Here is a 16,103-nt window from a genome sequence, read left to right on the forward strand (position 1 = left end):
ACCCAGAGATGGTCTGGCTTCAGTGTGAACTGTTTGCGGTTTCACTCATCCACGGTCACCACCAACAGGAAAGCATTAACTGTGTCCATGCTGACACCGCAGTTGGGCCTGTGGGCTGCACCCGAGTCGGGTTCCCAGGTTTCCCTAACTGGCCCAGATCCGTTGCTCCGTGTAGGTGATGGAGCCGGCACTGTCTACTCACCACAGACTTGCGCAGCCTGGCTCCACGGAAGGTCTGGGTGTTTCGTTCCTTTCTGGGAAGGAGCGCTGACCTGAAGGGCTTTTCTGCTTAACAGGAAATCTATTTTAACTCAACAGTTTGGAGGGAAAACAGGCGCGACGTCCAAGAGCCACACTGAGACATGTCACAAGCTGTTCCCCATCCTGATTCCGAGACTGCCTCGCACCATCCACGAGACTGAAAGCTGTGGCTCCAGGGGCAGGCAGTAAAAAGCAGGCGGTCACACTGTTTGGTTCTCAACCTGTTTAATGTGTAAAAGGGGAAAAAAGAGGCGCTAGGCAGGGTTTCGGTCTGAATACATTCTCAGAATGCTGGCCATCCAGAGCATCATTCTGAACAGCTGATTATCTTCTGTGACTCGAGACTTTCAGTTTTGAAAAGACCTAATTCCATGGGATCATGGTGACTCATTTATCATAAGGATTAAATACAGAAATTTAAAGGCTCCAAGCAAACAGCAGGGGCGGGACTAATGCGACAGTAATAGCTGGAGTTGATGGGGCAAGAGGCAACCAATCATAAAATTACTTTTCCCTTGTAACAAAGGGTTCACACTTTTAACATAAATTATACATTCATTATGGTGTTTAAAAACAGTCAAGCCTAAATAAATTCTTCATCCCATCGAGAAGAGACACACACACTTACAACTTACTTAAGCACAGAACTTCTCATTTGACAGCTCTTGGCCAGGGCCACACACATTTTACAGGGAACTTTTGTTTCTCAAGCTTAGTGAAAGTCTGGCAATCATTTTGTATAAAAATAAGACTTAAATTTAAAACCTCACCAAACTAGGAATCTGATGTAGAAAATCGGTGACACCGGAGCAGCTAAAGCCCACAGTTCTCAGACTTCAGCACGCATTCCAGTGACCTGCGAGGCCCCGCCCCGCGGTCCGAGGCCTGGGAGGGGAGGGGCCCAAGTCCCTGAAGGGCCAGCCGGTCCCCCCCGGGACACTGCGCTGCTGCTCCAGGAACCCTGGCTGAGAACCCCTGACAGGGCGTAGCACCGTCTCCGCCTCTGCTCGGCACAGACCGTGTCTGCGCTCTTGGCAGCCGCGGTTACCCTGCGGGCGACGGCGGGAGGCGGCGCTCGGGAGTGACACCACCATCCGCTGCTTTACGATCAGAGAGGTCGGTCCCTGTCCCGGGCTTGCGGTCAGGTCGCGGGGAGTGCTGCTCTGCCAGCACGTGATGCGGTTTACAACTAAAGCCACAGACGACGTGTTTGAGCGTCAGGCACTTAGTTGCCTCTGACTCTCTGCGACTCCGTGGATGGTGGCCTGCCAAGGCTCCTCTGTCCGTGGGGGTTCTCCAAGGCAAGAATACTGGAATGGGTTGCCATTCCCTTCTCCAGATCTTCCCGAGCCAGTGATTGAACCCAGGTCTCCTGCATTGCAGCTGGGTTCTTTACCATCTGAGTCACCAGGGAAGCCCCCAATATACTTGACGTGTATATTTAATGCTGGAAATTCACCCTAGGGGACAGACAGAGGATGTGAAAGGAAAAGGCACCATAATTAAGCCGTCCTTGGAAATGATGAGGTTTTTTTTTTTTTTTTTCCTCTCTCAAATACCTTCACTTTAATGTAACTTCAGCCCAAGCATTCTGGGAGGTAAACAGTCTGGTAGCTACAGGGGATGAGAGGCAGGATGCGCCCCAGGACTACCGGAGAAGCACTGGGGTCTGGCCACTCCACTGACTCTACAGCAGGGCCTTGGACACGAGAGCCCCGGGCAGCTGGAAGACACACGACTCCTCAGGTTCCCACGTGAAGGCACCGTGCCCATCACAAAAGGGCGCCCCTGAGAGCCTCTCTGAACCAGGCTGGGCAGAGGCACACCAGAGTCTGGCTCAAGACTCTGAGCCCACTTCTTCCCAGAGAAGCAGTGCCTGGGCCTCCAGGCCACAGGGGTCCCTCTTGCCTAGCCCAGCGCCTGAGACCACACAAGACAAGACACGTGGCCAGTCTCAGAGAAAGAGGGGCTTACCACTGGGGTGAGAACCCTGGAAGGAGCTGACCCAAAACCCAGAACTCTCAACTCTCGGTGAACTTCATTTAAAATGAGTTCTTCCAAGTAAAATGCAAGGCCGAGTTCTAAGCCCAGCAAGAAGCACCCCCAGGGGAGGAGGCCCCGCGTTCTGCCAGTCTGCGCTGGGCCCCGCATCCCCCTCCAGACACTGCGGTGAGCTCTCTTGAAGTGCCACCGCCAGCCATCGTGGGGAAGCTGTTTGGCCAAACCGTTCAACACCAGATTCCTCCTGGCGATTCCCTACGGATGCCCGTCCCGCCCTTCCCCAGCCTCTTATCCTGCCTGGCCCGGCGCCCTCCACCTAAAGTGCCACATGCCCGACGCCGAGCGCAGCCGCAGCGGAGCTCAGGTCACGGGGGTGAGCCAGCAGCCGGCAGGGAAGGGCTCCTCTCTGCCCATCTAACAGTCCTGTACCACTGGGAAGCAACAAAAAAAAAGGAAATTTCCTGATCTCATCATCATATGCTCCACACTGAACACTTAAAGGCAAATCGTCATCTTAAAGAACTACGTTTAGGGATTCAGTTAAAATATACACGGGTTTTGTCTTCCCCTTGATCCGACTGTTGCTATTGCTTCTTCAGAGGACCATAAAAAGAATTGATACCCTAAAAAAAGGACTCGATTTGTTTTAAAAAAAGAGCAACAATGCGGGTGGGGGTGAGGGCGGAAAAGCGTTTCCTCTCCCCCTCCCGCCCACCCCCTTTCGTTTGGCTCACAAAGCTTTTTTTTTTTTTCCCTCTTCACTGTCGGTGTGGCCCTCACGGCAACCATCCAGCCATCCGTCCGTCCATCCGTCTGTCCATTCCGGGTGCTCCAGGCGGCGGGCTTCAGGAGGCGTCCCTGGATATCCACCCACTCTCAGTGAGGAAGTTCAGGATCCTCTTCTTGAGGACTTTGTCCAGGTAGCTGGGCAGGCGGCTCTTGGAGGGGATGCCCTGGCGCTTCTGCAGGTGGTCCTTGATGATGATGGTCTTTACGGTCACGTAGCGCGCGGGGCTCAGGTTCAGCGAGCTGCACAGCACCTTCTCGCGGTCCGACAGGAGCTCGAAGCCCGGCAGGTGCTCGATGGCCGCGAACTCGCCGTCCCGGCCGTCCTCCTTGCCGCGCTTGGCGCCCCCCGCCGCCGCTGCCGCGGCCGCCGCCGCCTTGTTCTCCTTGCGCTTCTCGCGCTTGTGCCGGGCCGCCTCGTACTCGGCCGACTCTTCCATCTTGGTGATGCCGTTGCGCCGGTAGCGCTGCAGCTCGCGGATCTTGGCGCGCAGCATCTTCTCCTTGTGCATGTTCTCAAACAGGTCGTCGAACTCCTTGCACGACATGAACTGGTAGAGCGGCCGCAGCTTGAGCCGCAGCTCCTTCTCCTCCTTGGTGACCTTGCGCCGCGCTGCCCGCTCCTTCTCCTTCTTGTCCTTGCCCAGGAAGGCGGGCACCAGATTGTAGTCGCGTGCGATGTTCTTGCGCCGCTGCCGCTCGCGGAGCTTGCGCACGTACATGTCCACGTGTGCGCGCTTCAGCTCGATCTCCACGTCGTCGTCGTCATAGTTGACCGAGAGCCCGCTGATGAGCGTCTCGGCGTCCTGGTCATACTCGATCTCATAGTCGTCCCGCAGCGGCATGTAGCCCAGCTGCTGCTGCTCGGCCACCGAGATGTCTAGGGGAGGCAAGGGGGTGGTGAGGCTGGGAGAGAGGGGGCCCCCACTGGGGCAGGTGTGGTCGGTCACCCGGTTGGGGATGGTGTCGGGGATGCAGGCCTTCCCCAGGTTGCCGTGGATGTACATGCTTACGTAATGCTCCATTACTTCCTGGGGGGTCCGGGAAGCGCCCACGTGAGCTGCCATGTCCTCCTGCAGAGAGAAGAAGCGTCAGAGGGTCAGACACAGGCTGGGCGCGGAGGTCCCTGGGCGCCGCCACCCCACGACCTGCAGGCGCTGTGCTGTCCGTCCCCCACAGCCACTCTGGATGTCGGCGCTGGGGTTAAGACCTTCGGGGAATCCATGCCCCGAGAACGTCAGTACCCAGATGGGCAACCGGCCTGGAGGGCAAAGCTGAAAGCCACATCCCAGACCCCCGGTATTCTCCTGGTTCTCTTAAGAGGACAAACAGAGGCTCCCTGGGGCTCAGGCCGCCCTGCCTGCCAGCAATTAGGCCTGGGTGGGCAGCCAGAGCCCCGGGGTGGGGGGGGGGTGGGGAGGGGTCCCCACTGGCTCCAGTGACCTCTCCGCTCTTTGAACCAGGAGAACAGATGCAGCCTGGGGCCTCCCCACCAGGGAGGGAGCCAGCTCACCCCGCCGCCTGCGTCCCAGCGCAAAGGGCCACGCTCCGTCTCTGATGCCCCGGCCCCGGGCCGGCGTGTTCCTTCCCTGGGTGGTGGTCAGATGACCCGGGCGTTGGGCCACCGCTTCTGCCGGCCCCTGGGGTCTAGCAACCAGCTGGAGACCGGCCCGGGCTGCAGGCAGGGGTCACGCCTCCAGAAGGGACCCGCCCTGCACGCACAGGGTTATTAATGGGAGGAAATTGTACAAGTCCCTCAATCTTTTCCTTCTGCCAAGAGGCCTCTTCCTTAAAGGGAACCGCTAAAGCCACTTGAGAAAGCAGCCGCCTGCAGTGTGCACTCGCTCCCAGCAGCCACTCTGCGCCCCGCTGGCCTCATTCCCCCGGCTCTGCCCACCCGCCCAGAGACACTCAGCGTCCCCCCATGGTCAGGATGGTCCCTGCACCCCCACAGGCCCGAATGGGAGCCCAGGAAACCAGCCGGTCCCCTGAGGGGCTGACCCTGCCGACCACCGGGCACAGAGGGGAGGAAGGTGTCAGGAAGGCCCTCAGAGAGACCAGACCGGCGTCCGCCCTGCCAGCCTCTCCCCAGGGAGCGCCGCTCGGGGTGGGGGGTGGGGGGTACAGAGAAGGCCACATTGGGACCCACCCTGCCAGGCCACCTCTGCACCGTGAAGGGCAGCGGGGATCAGAGCTGAGAGCAGACTGTCTGCTGGAGAAACTACATGCTTCTTTCTTTACAAACCTCTCTCAGCACCAAGTGTGCAGTTATCCTTTCCCAGGAAACGTTTCATCCAAAAAAACAAAAGGAAGTCACGGCCATCACTACCGTCACCGTCTCCCAGGCTGGCCACTCCTGCCTTGGAGCCCGCAGGCCTCACAGTAAAGGAGCAGGGGGCGCTGGGGAGCGCTCACACTCTCCCCCCAGCCCAGCCCAGCCCACCCCAGCAGGGCCCAGGGAGCCCCCGGGACACATATCCTTCCAGGAGGAGACGCTGTGCTCGCCAGGGAGCCGGGGGTGCCATCAGCCTGAGCTGAGCTGCCCACGCTGGGCGGGCGGCCAGGGGCGTGGGAGCCGCGCCCTCAGCATCCGACCCTCACCAGTGCAGCGCCGGGGCCCCAGGCCTGGTCCAGTGCGTGCGGCCCTGCGGGAGAGCTCTGCCCTCCGAGAGGCCGCTGGCCCCCGCGCCCCTCGGGTGCTCGGCGAGGGGGAGACTCACAGCCCGAGGGCGCGGGGAGAGGCCGAGCAGCGACGCGGCCTCTGAGCGAACCGAGGCAGCCCCGTGACCTGTCCGAGGGCCTCTCCGTCAGCTCGCGCCCTGCGGACGGAGCAGGCAGGGGCTGTGCAGCCGTCCTCCGGCAAGGCTGCCAGGCCCCCGTGAGCCCCCACGCGAGGCGGCGAGGACACGCGGGAGACGGCGGCGGCCCGCCTGTGCGCGTCAGGTACTCCCTCGGGGCCCGGGCCCCCAGCCCGGTGCTCAGGGCGCAGAGCGGGGTGTGTGGGGGTGCTGGGAGGGAGGCCCTCCGCCGTCTCTGCCTTCTGAGGACTTAGCGCTTTCCGCTGGACGCAGGCACAGCCCGTTTTGAAAACGAAGGACAAGTCCTGAGCATGGGAGAAGCAGGAGGGGGATCCCGGGCCGCTGGTGGCCGGGACGCGGGCCGCCCCCGACCACAGGCGCCCGCATGCCCCGCGCCAGCACCCCTGTGTGCCCCGGAGACACAGGAGGAAGTGTGCGCTCAGGCAGCCCCCTCAGGCTCCGTCTGCGCGGAGTTACCGTTTCTGCGCACTTCCTGCCCTGAGACGCAGGACGCTCACGTTCTGAGGGTACAGGGAAGGGAGGTGAGGTTCTGTGCACGAGTTTTCACTTTCTTCAGTAAAACTAAAAGGGATTTTTTTTTTTAAGTTAAATTCTGCCTCAATTCTCTGTTTAAACAGGTCTAAGATTTTCATGAAAAATCAGTTCAGTTTAGTCGCTCAGTCGTTTCCGAGTCTAAGACCCCATGGACTGCAGCAGGCCAGGGTTCCCTGTCCTTCACCATCTCCCAGAGCTTGCTCAAACTCATCGGTGATGCCATCCAACCATCTCATCCTCTGTCGTCCCCTTCGCCTCCCGCCTTCAATCTTTCCCAGCATCAGGGTTTTTCCCAGTGAGTTGGTTCTTCGCATCAGGTGGCCGGAGTTTCAGCTTCAGCATGAGTCCTTCCAATGAACATTCAGGACTGATTTCCTTCAGGACTGACTGGCTGGATCTCCTTGCATCAAATATGTATATAAAACACAGCGTCCTTAAAAGAGACGACCTCTGTTCCGGGAGGCAGCCCCGCCCCCCAGCAGCGCGCAGGCGCGCTTCCTCGGGGTTCACGGGCTGGTGGCCCCCTACTCCGCGTCTTGCTCCGCAAATGTCCACACTCCTGGGGCCTCCTTCGTAGAGGCGGGTGGCCTGGGATAAGAAGCCAGACGGTTTCCAGACACACAGGCTGGGTTTCTCCAGCCCCGCCAGGCAAGGGGTTGCACAGCCGTGGGCCCTGCGTACACACCTCGGTGACCCAGCTCCTCTTCAGTTAACACAAGGGGTTTCTGGCTCCAGAGAGACCCAGGCAGTGGCTGTTCATGAAGCCACAAGTCAGCGGGGCTGGTGCCCTGTCACCAGGCCCCCAGGACCCCGCATCACCACCTTGGCCGCTGCCTAGGGTGAGGCCGCTACTCGGGGAGATGCCGGCCAGCGACTGCTGAGAATCGACCCTGGGACTGCCACGTCAGCTCGGCGCCAGTGAAAAAGGCCCGGGAAAGTCCACAGGAGCCTGACTTCCACGGGCTCTGAGACTGAGGGCAGTGACGGAAGGGGACGGCCAGGCTCTGACCCTGAGAGTCCACAGAGGACACACAGGTTCCGGGAAGCGGTGACGGACACACCCCGACGATGACGGTTCACGTCGGCCGCCAGCCCGGCATCCCGCTCTTCTCATCTCACGCGTCTCCAGTCCCCACGTGTCAGCGGGTCACACCAGGGAGGGACCGTCCCATCTGCGCCTTACAGCGGCCCGTGATGGCAAGGGGCAGGGTGGGCGGAGGGGAGGTCCTGTCCCTCGCATGTTCGAGGTCCAAGTTGTTTTGCTTCATCCAGATGGGTGGCTGGACAGACAGAACCGTTGGGCAGGCAAGGAGCAGCAGAAGTGAGTTTCGGGGAAAGAGACTTGAAGGGAAAGTTCAAGTACGACTGAAATGGAACAAGGCACCCAGCTGTAGCCTGAAGGTGGCCCCTTCCCCACTGCAGCTTGTGGTAACACCCCGGGAAGCAGCCCAAAGTCTGGAGGTTTGTTCTCCTATACGCGAACTTAAAAAAAAAAGGACTCCCATTTTTAGAACAAGATGAGGAGAGTTCGGTATGCTGCTTCCTGGAGTCCTTTGAAAAATAAAGAAAACGCATCTCTGAGACGCTGAGCTGGGCCCGTGAGGTCACCGAAGGGAAAAGACGTAGGCCAGTCCCATCGCGGGCCGGCCAACTCCTGGTGGGGCTGCCGAGGGGTCTCTCCCCTCTGGCCGAGGCCGCCCCTGCCCTATGACCTGGCCTCTGCCAACAAATGCCAGCTGCCCTCTCTGCACAGCCTGGGGCCGGGCCTCGGGCCCCGCTCCAGGCCCCACCCCTTCACTGCTGCGTGACCTGGACGTGTCACTAACTTCTCTGTGCCTCGGTTTCCTGGTCTGGATTACAAGGGTGCTACTAAATACCACCTTCACAGGACGGTTGGAGAGTAAATGAGGGAATACACGTTCTCAGTCCAGTGCTGGGCACGGCTTGGCCCATGGACGCTGGCTTTATTATTCCTACTACAAAGCTGTTAGCATCGTGTCCAGGGCCTGTGTTCACCCAGGTCACCTCCTCCAGGAAGGCTTCCGTGATGCCCAGAGTGAGGCTCACATCCTGGCTCAATTACTCACTGCTGTGAGACGTGCATCGTCTCTGCTCCTGCTTATGATCTGTAATTGCTCCTCTGAAGTGTCTGTCAGGATAAAACACATCATCGTGAACAACCGCAGTTAACGTGTACGGGTTTCACCTCATCTCATCCTCTGAGCAGCGTCCCCCGCCTCCCACATCGGGAGGACCACCTCGGGCGCGGCCACCCCAGGGACACAGGGCAGCTCTCGCGCACCCCGGCACAGGAGGTGCAGCCCACCCACAGGCAGGGCGGTGCCAGCGCTCCCCTTTCCGGACGGACCACCTCACAGGCGTGCAGCCGCGGCACCCTCTCTGACCCCTGGGACGTGTGGGGGACACCGCGGACCCACACCTTGCTGGTGCAGAGCATCCAGTCCCCCGTCTCTGTGCAAACCAGGGCCTCTATCAGGACGACTCTCAATCGTGTCGCAGGGCGCCCTTCCCGAGCAGGTCGGTGGGCCTGGTCAAGAAAGGGTGCATGTCCTTTCTTGACCAGCCTTGTGTCTGCCTCGGGGGCAGAGGCCACGAGGCTGGCTTTGTTCCCGAGGCTCCAGGGCCAGGCACACTACATTCCCTCAGGGAGATGCGGCTCCTGCTTCCTTCTTTAAAGGAAGACATCTCAAGGGGACAGAAGCAACCAGAGGGCCCACCGCGTGGGCAGCTGGGGTAGAGACCCCGGGGGCCAGCCAGGACGCTGCAGGGCCTCGGGAGGCAGCAGAGGGAGCCACCTGCGGGGCCAGGAGCACGGAGTCCAAGGCCAAGGAGGGGGCAGTGGGCCCACAGGACGGAGTGAAGTCAGAGCCGCGGGCCCAGGAGGGCGCTCCAGGCTGGCCATCCCGCCCTGAGGACCCAACCTGGGCTCTGGACTCGGACTGGGGCCTGCAGCCCCGCCGGCCTCCCACATGCTCCAGTGCGCATGCACCCTTCCCGCGGCAAGGACTCCGGCCCATCACAGCCACACGGGGCCCTGAATGCGGCCACTTCCCTCTCCAGCCCGGCCGGTCACCTTTTACAGTGAGGGAAACGGCCCGCTGGCCTCTCGAGGGCTGGGAGGACGCCCTGGGCTGGCCGCCTGCATCTCCAGACCCTCCCCCTGACCTCCGGCCTAACCCGCCCCCACCATGCGCCGCTGGCCGGGTCAAGGCCAGCTGCCACGAGAACTGGTCTCCAGCCCATCCTTCCAGGCCACTCCAGGTGCCCTGTGTCCCTGGGCCACCGCTCCCGTTTGACGGGCCTTTTTTTTTTTTTTAAAGCTAGAATGCTCCATAAGCCTCCCCCTCTGTTCCAGGGTCCCCATCCTCCTCCCTGAACTCAGAATTCACCAGCTCATACCTGTGAATGCCCCTCGGGGGACTAAAGCTTCTCAGGTCAAATCAGGCTATACTTGTGAGAGAGCTTTACGAAGCCATGGGCCCCACTGCAAAAACCGCATGGCGGGGCCTCCAGAAACACACAGGATTACCTCACCATCCAGCAATTCCACCTCCTGGTGTTCACCCGAACTAACAAGGACTTCAGCGCTATCTGGACACCTGTGTTCACCGCAGAAGCATTCCTGACAGCAAGTGCCCACCCACAGACGACTGGATAAACAAAGCGTGGTCCGTCCACATCACCGACTATTACTCAGCCTTAAACACGAAGGAGGTTCCGACACCTGCTACAACACTGGCCAACCCGGGGGACGCTACCCTAAGACACAGGGCACAGACATGATGTGAACCACCGAGGTGAGGTCCCTACAACAGGTGAGCCCACAGCGACACCAAGCAGCACCACAGCTAAGAGGGGCTGCGGGGGACGGAGACAGGGCTAGCGTGTAACAAGGAAGACTTTCTGTTCACGAAGACAAGAGTTGTGGCCAGCGGTGACGGCTGCCCAGCAGCACTAATGCGCTTCACGCCACTGAACTGGACACTGACAAATGGGTAAAACGGCAAACTTTACATTGTCAGTCAGTTCAGCTGCTCAGCTGTGTCCGCCTCTTTGCGACCCCATGGACTGCAGCATGCCAAGCCTCCCTGTCCATCACCACTCCCAGAGCTTGCTCAAATTCATGTCCACTGAGTCCGTGATGCCATCCAACCATCTCCTCCTCTGTCGTCCCCTTCACCTCCTGCCTTCAATCTTTCCCAGCATTGGGGTGTTTTCAAATGAGTCAGTTCTTCGCATCAGGTGGCCAAATATTGGAGCTTCAGCTTCAGCATCAGTCCTTCCAATGGATATTCAGGACTGATCTCCTTTAGGATTGACTGGTTGGATCTCCTTGCAGTCCACTGTATGTCTAATGTATACATAAACTTTATGTATACATGGATACATGCACCTAATGTATACATAAAGGATACATTGTGTATCATGATACATAAAGTATTAGGATACATACTTTATGTATACACTAGATACCTGTATCCATATACTTTATATATACATTATGTATACATAATATATACTTTACCACAATAAAAATATATACTTTGTTTTGAATAGTAAAAGTTTTACAAGCCACATGCCTTACTCTAGCTACATCGGTGCTTCTTAAAGTAGGGTCCCTGGGGCAGCAGCATCATCGCCTGGGAACCTGTTGGAGCTGCAGCCTCGCATGCCACCCCCGACCTCCTGACTTCAGAAGGCTGGGGTGGCGGGGAAGAATGACAGGACTTGTGCCCAAGGAACCTCCCAGGGTGTCCTCACTCACTCTGCAAGTTTAAGACCCACTGCTCAGGGACTTCCTTTCCCTGGTACTCCGGGGGACTCCATGCTCCCATTGCAGGGCTACGGGTTCAACCCCGAGCCAGGGAACAAGGGTCCCACAGAACCTGCCCCCCAAACAATAAAAGCCCTGCTCTGCATAACCCTCTGAACTCTAGCTGGTTTCTCCAGCCAAGCTCTTCCCTGCCCCTTCTTGATGGCGATTAAAACCCCCACTCTCAGGAGGCTCACAGGATGTACCGATCCATCTCTCACCAACACACAGAAGGGCTCCACCGTGCTGAGGAGGAGACCATGCTAAGCACCCACTGTGTCAGAGGCCCTGGACTCTCTGTAACCCGCTGTGTCCAGCCCTCACCCGGGGACGCCCTGCGTGTAGCACAGGGTCCAACACAAAGTGGGTCTTCAGCAAGCGCCGGACGATGAAGGCACACAGCACGTCCGCATCACCCCGCGTGCCGGGCCCGCTGTCATCTACAAAAGGAAGCCGTTGTTCATGACGTTCCGCCCGCCTGCGGTAATCAGCCTGAACGTGCCGTTCACAGCACAGGGCCTCAGAGTCCACAGAGCACTCCGCATCCTTCTGCAACTTGAAATCGAGCTTCGGGGCGAGGGTGAACCCCACCTGCCCTGGAGTCCTCCTGACCACAGGAGGTGGGGGAGGCCCACACCTCCTTCAAACTGGTCGATGCTCCAGCAACCAGCTAACAAACGCCTGGTGCTGTGGGAAAGCACAGCTTGGGGTTCACGTCTGTGCCTGCGTCCCCCCAGGATCCGTGTCTTCCAATCCTGAATCTGCACAGCACCCACCACACAACCAGCTGCCCGGGGCAGGGGGCTCAAAACCCACGGTGCTGGGACCCGGTGAGCCCCACCCACCCTGAGCCCTTTTCTGGTCTCCCGTCATGGGTGTCAGCCCCTCACCCCCATCCTCTCTGCTGCTTGTCCCCAAACCCTCCTGGCCTTGTGGCCAGCACCCCTCAGCCAGGCCGGGACCCTGGGACACACTGTGAGCAAATGATCCAGACTTCAGCAGGGCCTGTCCCCACGACCCCACGCCCATGAGCACCACCAGAGAAATCACAGCGGTCTCACCTGCCTCTCCACCACTGTCCCCACACCCACACCCACCCGTGGGACCCAGTCCCTGTCCCCGAGCCCCAGCCCCCACATTCACCCCCCACCCAGTCGGGTCAAGACCCGGCTCCAGCCAGGGGCGTGCAGCCCCCCAGTCACAGCAGATGCTGCTGCCTCACCAGGAGGTTAAGCCCGGGCTCTGCACCAGTGCCTTCCGTTCCCGGGGTCGCCACTCTTCAACCAAGAACCAGCCCACAGCCTGCTGAGCGGAGCACGTGGACACGCGTGCAAAGTGCCTCACCCAGAACCTGCAGCTGCTGACGGCAGCCTGCACGGGATGCGCGGCCCGGGGCTCACGCCTGGAACCGGCCTGCGCCCCAGCACTGCAGAGGAGCCTCTGAGGAAGCACGGCAAGCTCAGGGCAAAGACGCCCCAGAGAGGAGAGGGAGAGACGGGAGAGCTGCACCTCGGCCTGGCCCATGGACCTCCGACCCCAGACCACGACGCCTGCTGAGCAGGGAGAAGCCCCCGGCTTTGTCTCGGAACAGCTGAGCCTGCTGCTGCCCCGATTCAGAGCCTTTCAGCACGCTCTCCAGATGGCTCCGGTACAAGTTAAAGTAGTACTGCTTTCAGAGCACCCTCCCGGCCTCCCTCAGCACACTCTAATACATCTTTCAGTCCCGGGCTTGCTTTTTGAGTATTTTCCGCAGAGCTGCAGGGAGGCAGTGCTGACGGGGCGGCTCGGAGCACAGACTTGGTCACCAAACGATTCGGACCGAACCTGTGGCACAGACCTGCGCTGGGAGGCTCTCACAAGGAACCACGCGAGCTCAGCACAATGCCTGGCACCCAGCGAGCCTCTTGGTCCACGCCAGCTATTTTTAGTGGCGACTGCAGAGATAAGAGCTCCAAGAATGAAGTGGGGAAGGGAAGTCTCTCTGAAGCACTGATATGGAAGCAGAAAGACCAGTCACAAACCATGATTGGGGCGGTGGGGGGGAGTGCTCTCAACAGAAGAAATAACAAATGATCCAAAGGATCCCGGGGTAGGTAGACACTGAAAGGCCCCACAGGCCCTCAAGTTTCATCTCTGTGGAATTGGAAGCTGCTGCAGGCTGACAGGACAGGACCTGTCCTCAGAGACAGCTCCAATCCTGCTGCCTGGAATGGGCTGTGGGGCCCCGGGACCAAGCAGAGAGGCCAGTCCGGAGGCTCCAGGAGCAGTCAGGCAAGAGATGGACATCAGCCTACACTGAGGCTGTGAGAAGAGGCTAGCTTCTGGAGGATTCTGAAGACAGAGCTGCCGCTGAACTGGACCCTGAAGAAGACCCTGAGAATGGTACTCCATTTGCAGCCCAAGGAGCCAAGCGATCAAGGTGTGAGATTTGGGTCAAGGGAAGTGGAGGAGTCCAGGAGATACACACAGGGACAGCAGGGATGGGTTTGTGACTGGAGGCTGGACCTCAGGACCAGCCCACCACGACCCTGTAATGCCCATGAAGTCCAGGCTGACACCTTTCTTTCCGGACTCCTTCACAATTGCAGGACGAGCACAGAGCAGAGGCCCCATACGCATCCACAGGCAGCACTTCAGGACAGTGAGGGGGGTCCAGAGTGTGGCCTCTGTGATGCGGGCACTCAGCTGAGAACCCGGAGCAGGGTCTCTAAGGAGCTGGGAGAGGCTCGAGATTCCAGGGCTGCAGAATGGGCACGGGTCCCCGAAGACTGGCTCACTTGACCGATAGAATAAAGCTAACCTAAATACAGGCAGGGCAGGTCTGGGGATGCGGGGAGAAGCGTGGAACATCTCCACCAGCAAGCCCAGGAGAAGGGGCCGGCGGTCGGCCCCCAGTGTCCGTGGGCTCAACCCCGCTCCGCCATTTTAGACAAGGGACAGAGTATGGGATGATTCTGGTGGCCAGGGAGGATTCTGGAACAATCCCCCGTGGATAATGAGGGACGGCTGTGCTGCTGGAGAAGTGGTTCGAGGAGCTGGGGGACCAGCATGTGGAAGGGTCAGGAAAGATGAGGGAGTGGGCTCCCGTCTCTCCCCCCTGGCACTCCTCACAATGCCTGGAGGTGGCCACATGTCCCTGGTGGTTATGGGCCAAAAGCCAGCCAGGCCTTCTCCTCCTAACACGGACGAGAGCCTGCTCTTGCAGAGTGCGAAAAGCACTCCTCAGAGACCACCTGGAGAAGAGCCACCACGTGTCTCTCTCGAGAGCCCGATGTGAATGAGTCCAGTCCAGCTCTGTGTTCTCTCCGATAAACGTCCCCAAAGAAACCTCCTGAGGGAAAGAAAGTGAAGTTGCTCAGTGGTGCCTGACTCTTTGCGACCCCGTGGACTGTAGCCCGCCGGGCTCCCCTGTCCACGGGTATTCTCCAGGCGCGAACGCTGGAGTGGGTTGCCATTTCCCTTCTCCAGGGGATCTTCCCCATCCAGGGATCGAACCCCGGGGTCTACTGCAGGCAGACTCTTTACCAACTGAGCCCCCAGCGGAGAGACCCAAATGCAAAAGGTCAGGCGTGGCCCGGTCCATACACTCCATGGCAGAACCCACTCAGCCCGGGGCACACGAAGCCCAGGGTGTCGCGGGGACGCGAGGGTCAACAAGTGCCTGGCAGGGGACACAAAGCCACAAAGTGAGTGGTGGTGGCAGTGAGGGTGGCAGGGAGGACCAGGAACGCCTGCCTGCAGAGCAGAGGGCGTGGAGAGGAGCTCCTCTGGCCTTCAGCACACTGTCCTCCAGGCAAAACCCACTCCTTCCTGGGGCACCCTACTGCTGTCAAGTCTCAGAGCCGCCTGTGTCCCCCTGACTCCCTTCTGGGGAGTCCGGCCTCGGTCAAGGGGTGCACTCGGCAGACACCAGCGGAGGTCACCCCAAAAGGCTGGGAAAACAGTCCTGGGGTGGGGGGCAGCCAGCCGCGGCCCGATTCCCCCCCTCTCCGCGCCCCGCTCCGCTACTTCCTGCTGTGTGACCTTGGGCGGCTGGCTCACCCTCTCTGTGCGCCTGGCCCTGCCCGGGGAGGCGGGCGCGGGCCTCCCCGCCTCCACCGCCCATCGCCACCCCCCGCGCCCTCGCGGCGCCCACACCCCCGCAGGTGCGCCCGGGGCCCTGCGGCTCACCCAGTTCCCGAAGCCGAACTGCTCGATGGCATCCAGCAGCAGCTGCTCCTCGCGGCTGGTCCAGCCGCCCTCGGCCTCGGGCCCCCAGAGCGTGAAGCGCCCGCCGTCCACCAGCTGGTAGCCGTGGTAGCGGCGGTGGTGGCCGATCTCCGCGCCGGCGGAGAAGCACTCGGGGCACAGCTCGATGTCCTGGCACTCGGTGCAGCGGAAGCGCAGCGGGCTCACCTCGGCCAGGCAGTACACGCAGTACTTCTTGCCGAGCTCCGCCATCTTCCGCCACCGGGGCCCCGCCGCCCCGCGCTCCAGCGAAACCGCCGCGGCCGCCGCCGCCGCGGCCGCCCCGCCCCAGGCGCCCGCTGCAGCCGGCCTGCCGGGCCGCGCGTCCCGCCTCAGCGCGCAGGCGCCCCCGGGCCGGCCCGGCCGCGCACCGCGCAGGCGCCGCCGCGCGGAGGGGGGGTGGGAGTCGGGGGCGCCCGGCCCGCCGCTCTGCGCCTGCGCGCCCCCCCACCCAGCGCCAGCCGCCTCGCCTCAGAGGCCCAGAAGCTCTGGCAAGCGGGCGGAAAAGGAAGCCGGGGCGGTCCCGCCCCCTCTCGGTGCGAGCCTACGCCCTCCGCCAATCAAAGCAGCCCCCCGTCGTCCGGGGGTGGCCTCCCATTGGACTGCTCTGGCCGGGAGCCGGGGAGGAGAAGGGGGCGGAG

The 16,103-nt window shown here is 60.6% G+C and overlaps 1 protein-coding gene across 1 annotated transcript; it reads right to left on the reverse strand.

The window, feature by feature from the left end:
- Window positions 1-1,605: 1,605 nt before the first annotated feature.
- Window positions 1,606-15,782, reverse strand: TADA2B (transcriptional adaptor 2B). The gene is made up of 3 exons (XM_045166263.1): window positions 15,406-15,782; window positions 2,997-4,121; window positions 1,606-1,721 (listed from the first exon to the last, which is right to left on the reverse strand). Exons 1-2 carry the CDS (start codon window positions 15,673-15,675, stop codon window positions 3,108-3,110), a joined length of 1,284 nt encoding a protein of 427 aa, XP_045022198.1. The 5' UTR covers window positions 15,676-15,782; the 3' UTR covers window positions 1,606-1,721; window positions 2,997-3,107.
- Window positions 15,783-16,103: the final 321 nt, after the last annotated feature.

This window comes from Bubalus bubalis, chromosome 7 (genome assembly GCF_019923935.1).
Source record: "Bubalus bubalis isolate 160015118507 breed Murrah chromosome 7, NDDB_SH_1, whole genome shotgun sequence".
Lineage (NCBI taxonomy): Eukaryota > Metazoa > Chordata > Mammalia > Artiodactyla > Bovidae > Bubalus > Bubalus bubalis.

Coding starts and splice junctions, on each gene's coding strand:
- TADA2B (XM_045166263.1), bottom strand. CDS start 15,675: ATGGCGGAGCTCGGCAAGAAGTACTGCGTGTACTGCCTGGCCGAGGTG. Junction 4,122..15,405: donor AGTTCGGCTTCGGGAACTGG/GTGAGCCGCAGG, acceptor TTCTCTCTGCAG/GAGGACATGGCAGCTCACGT.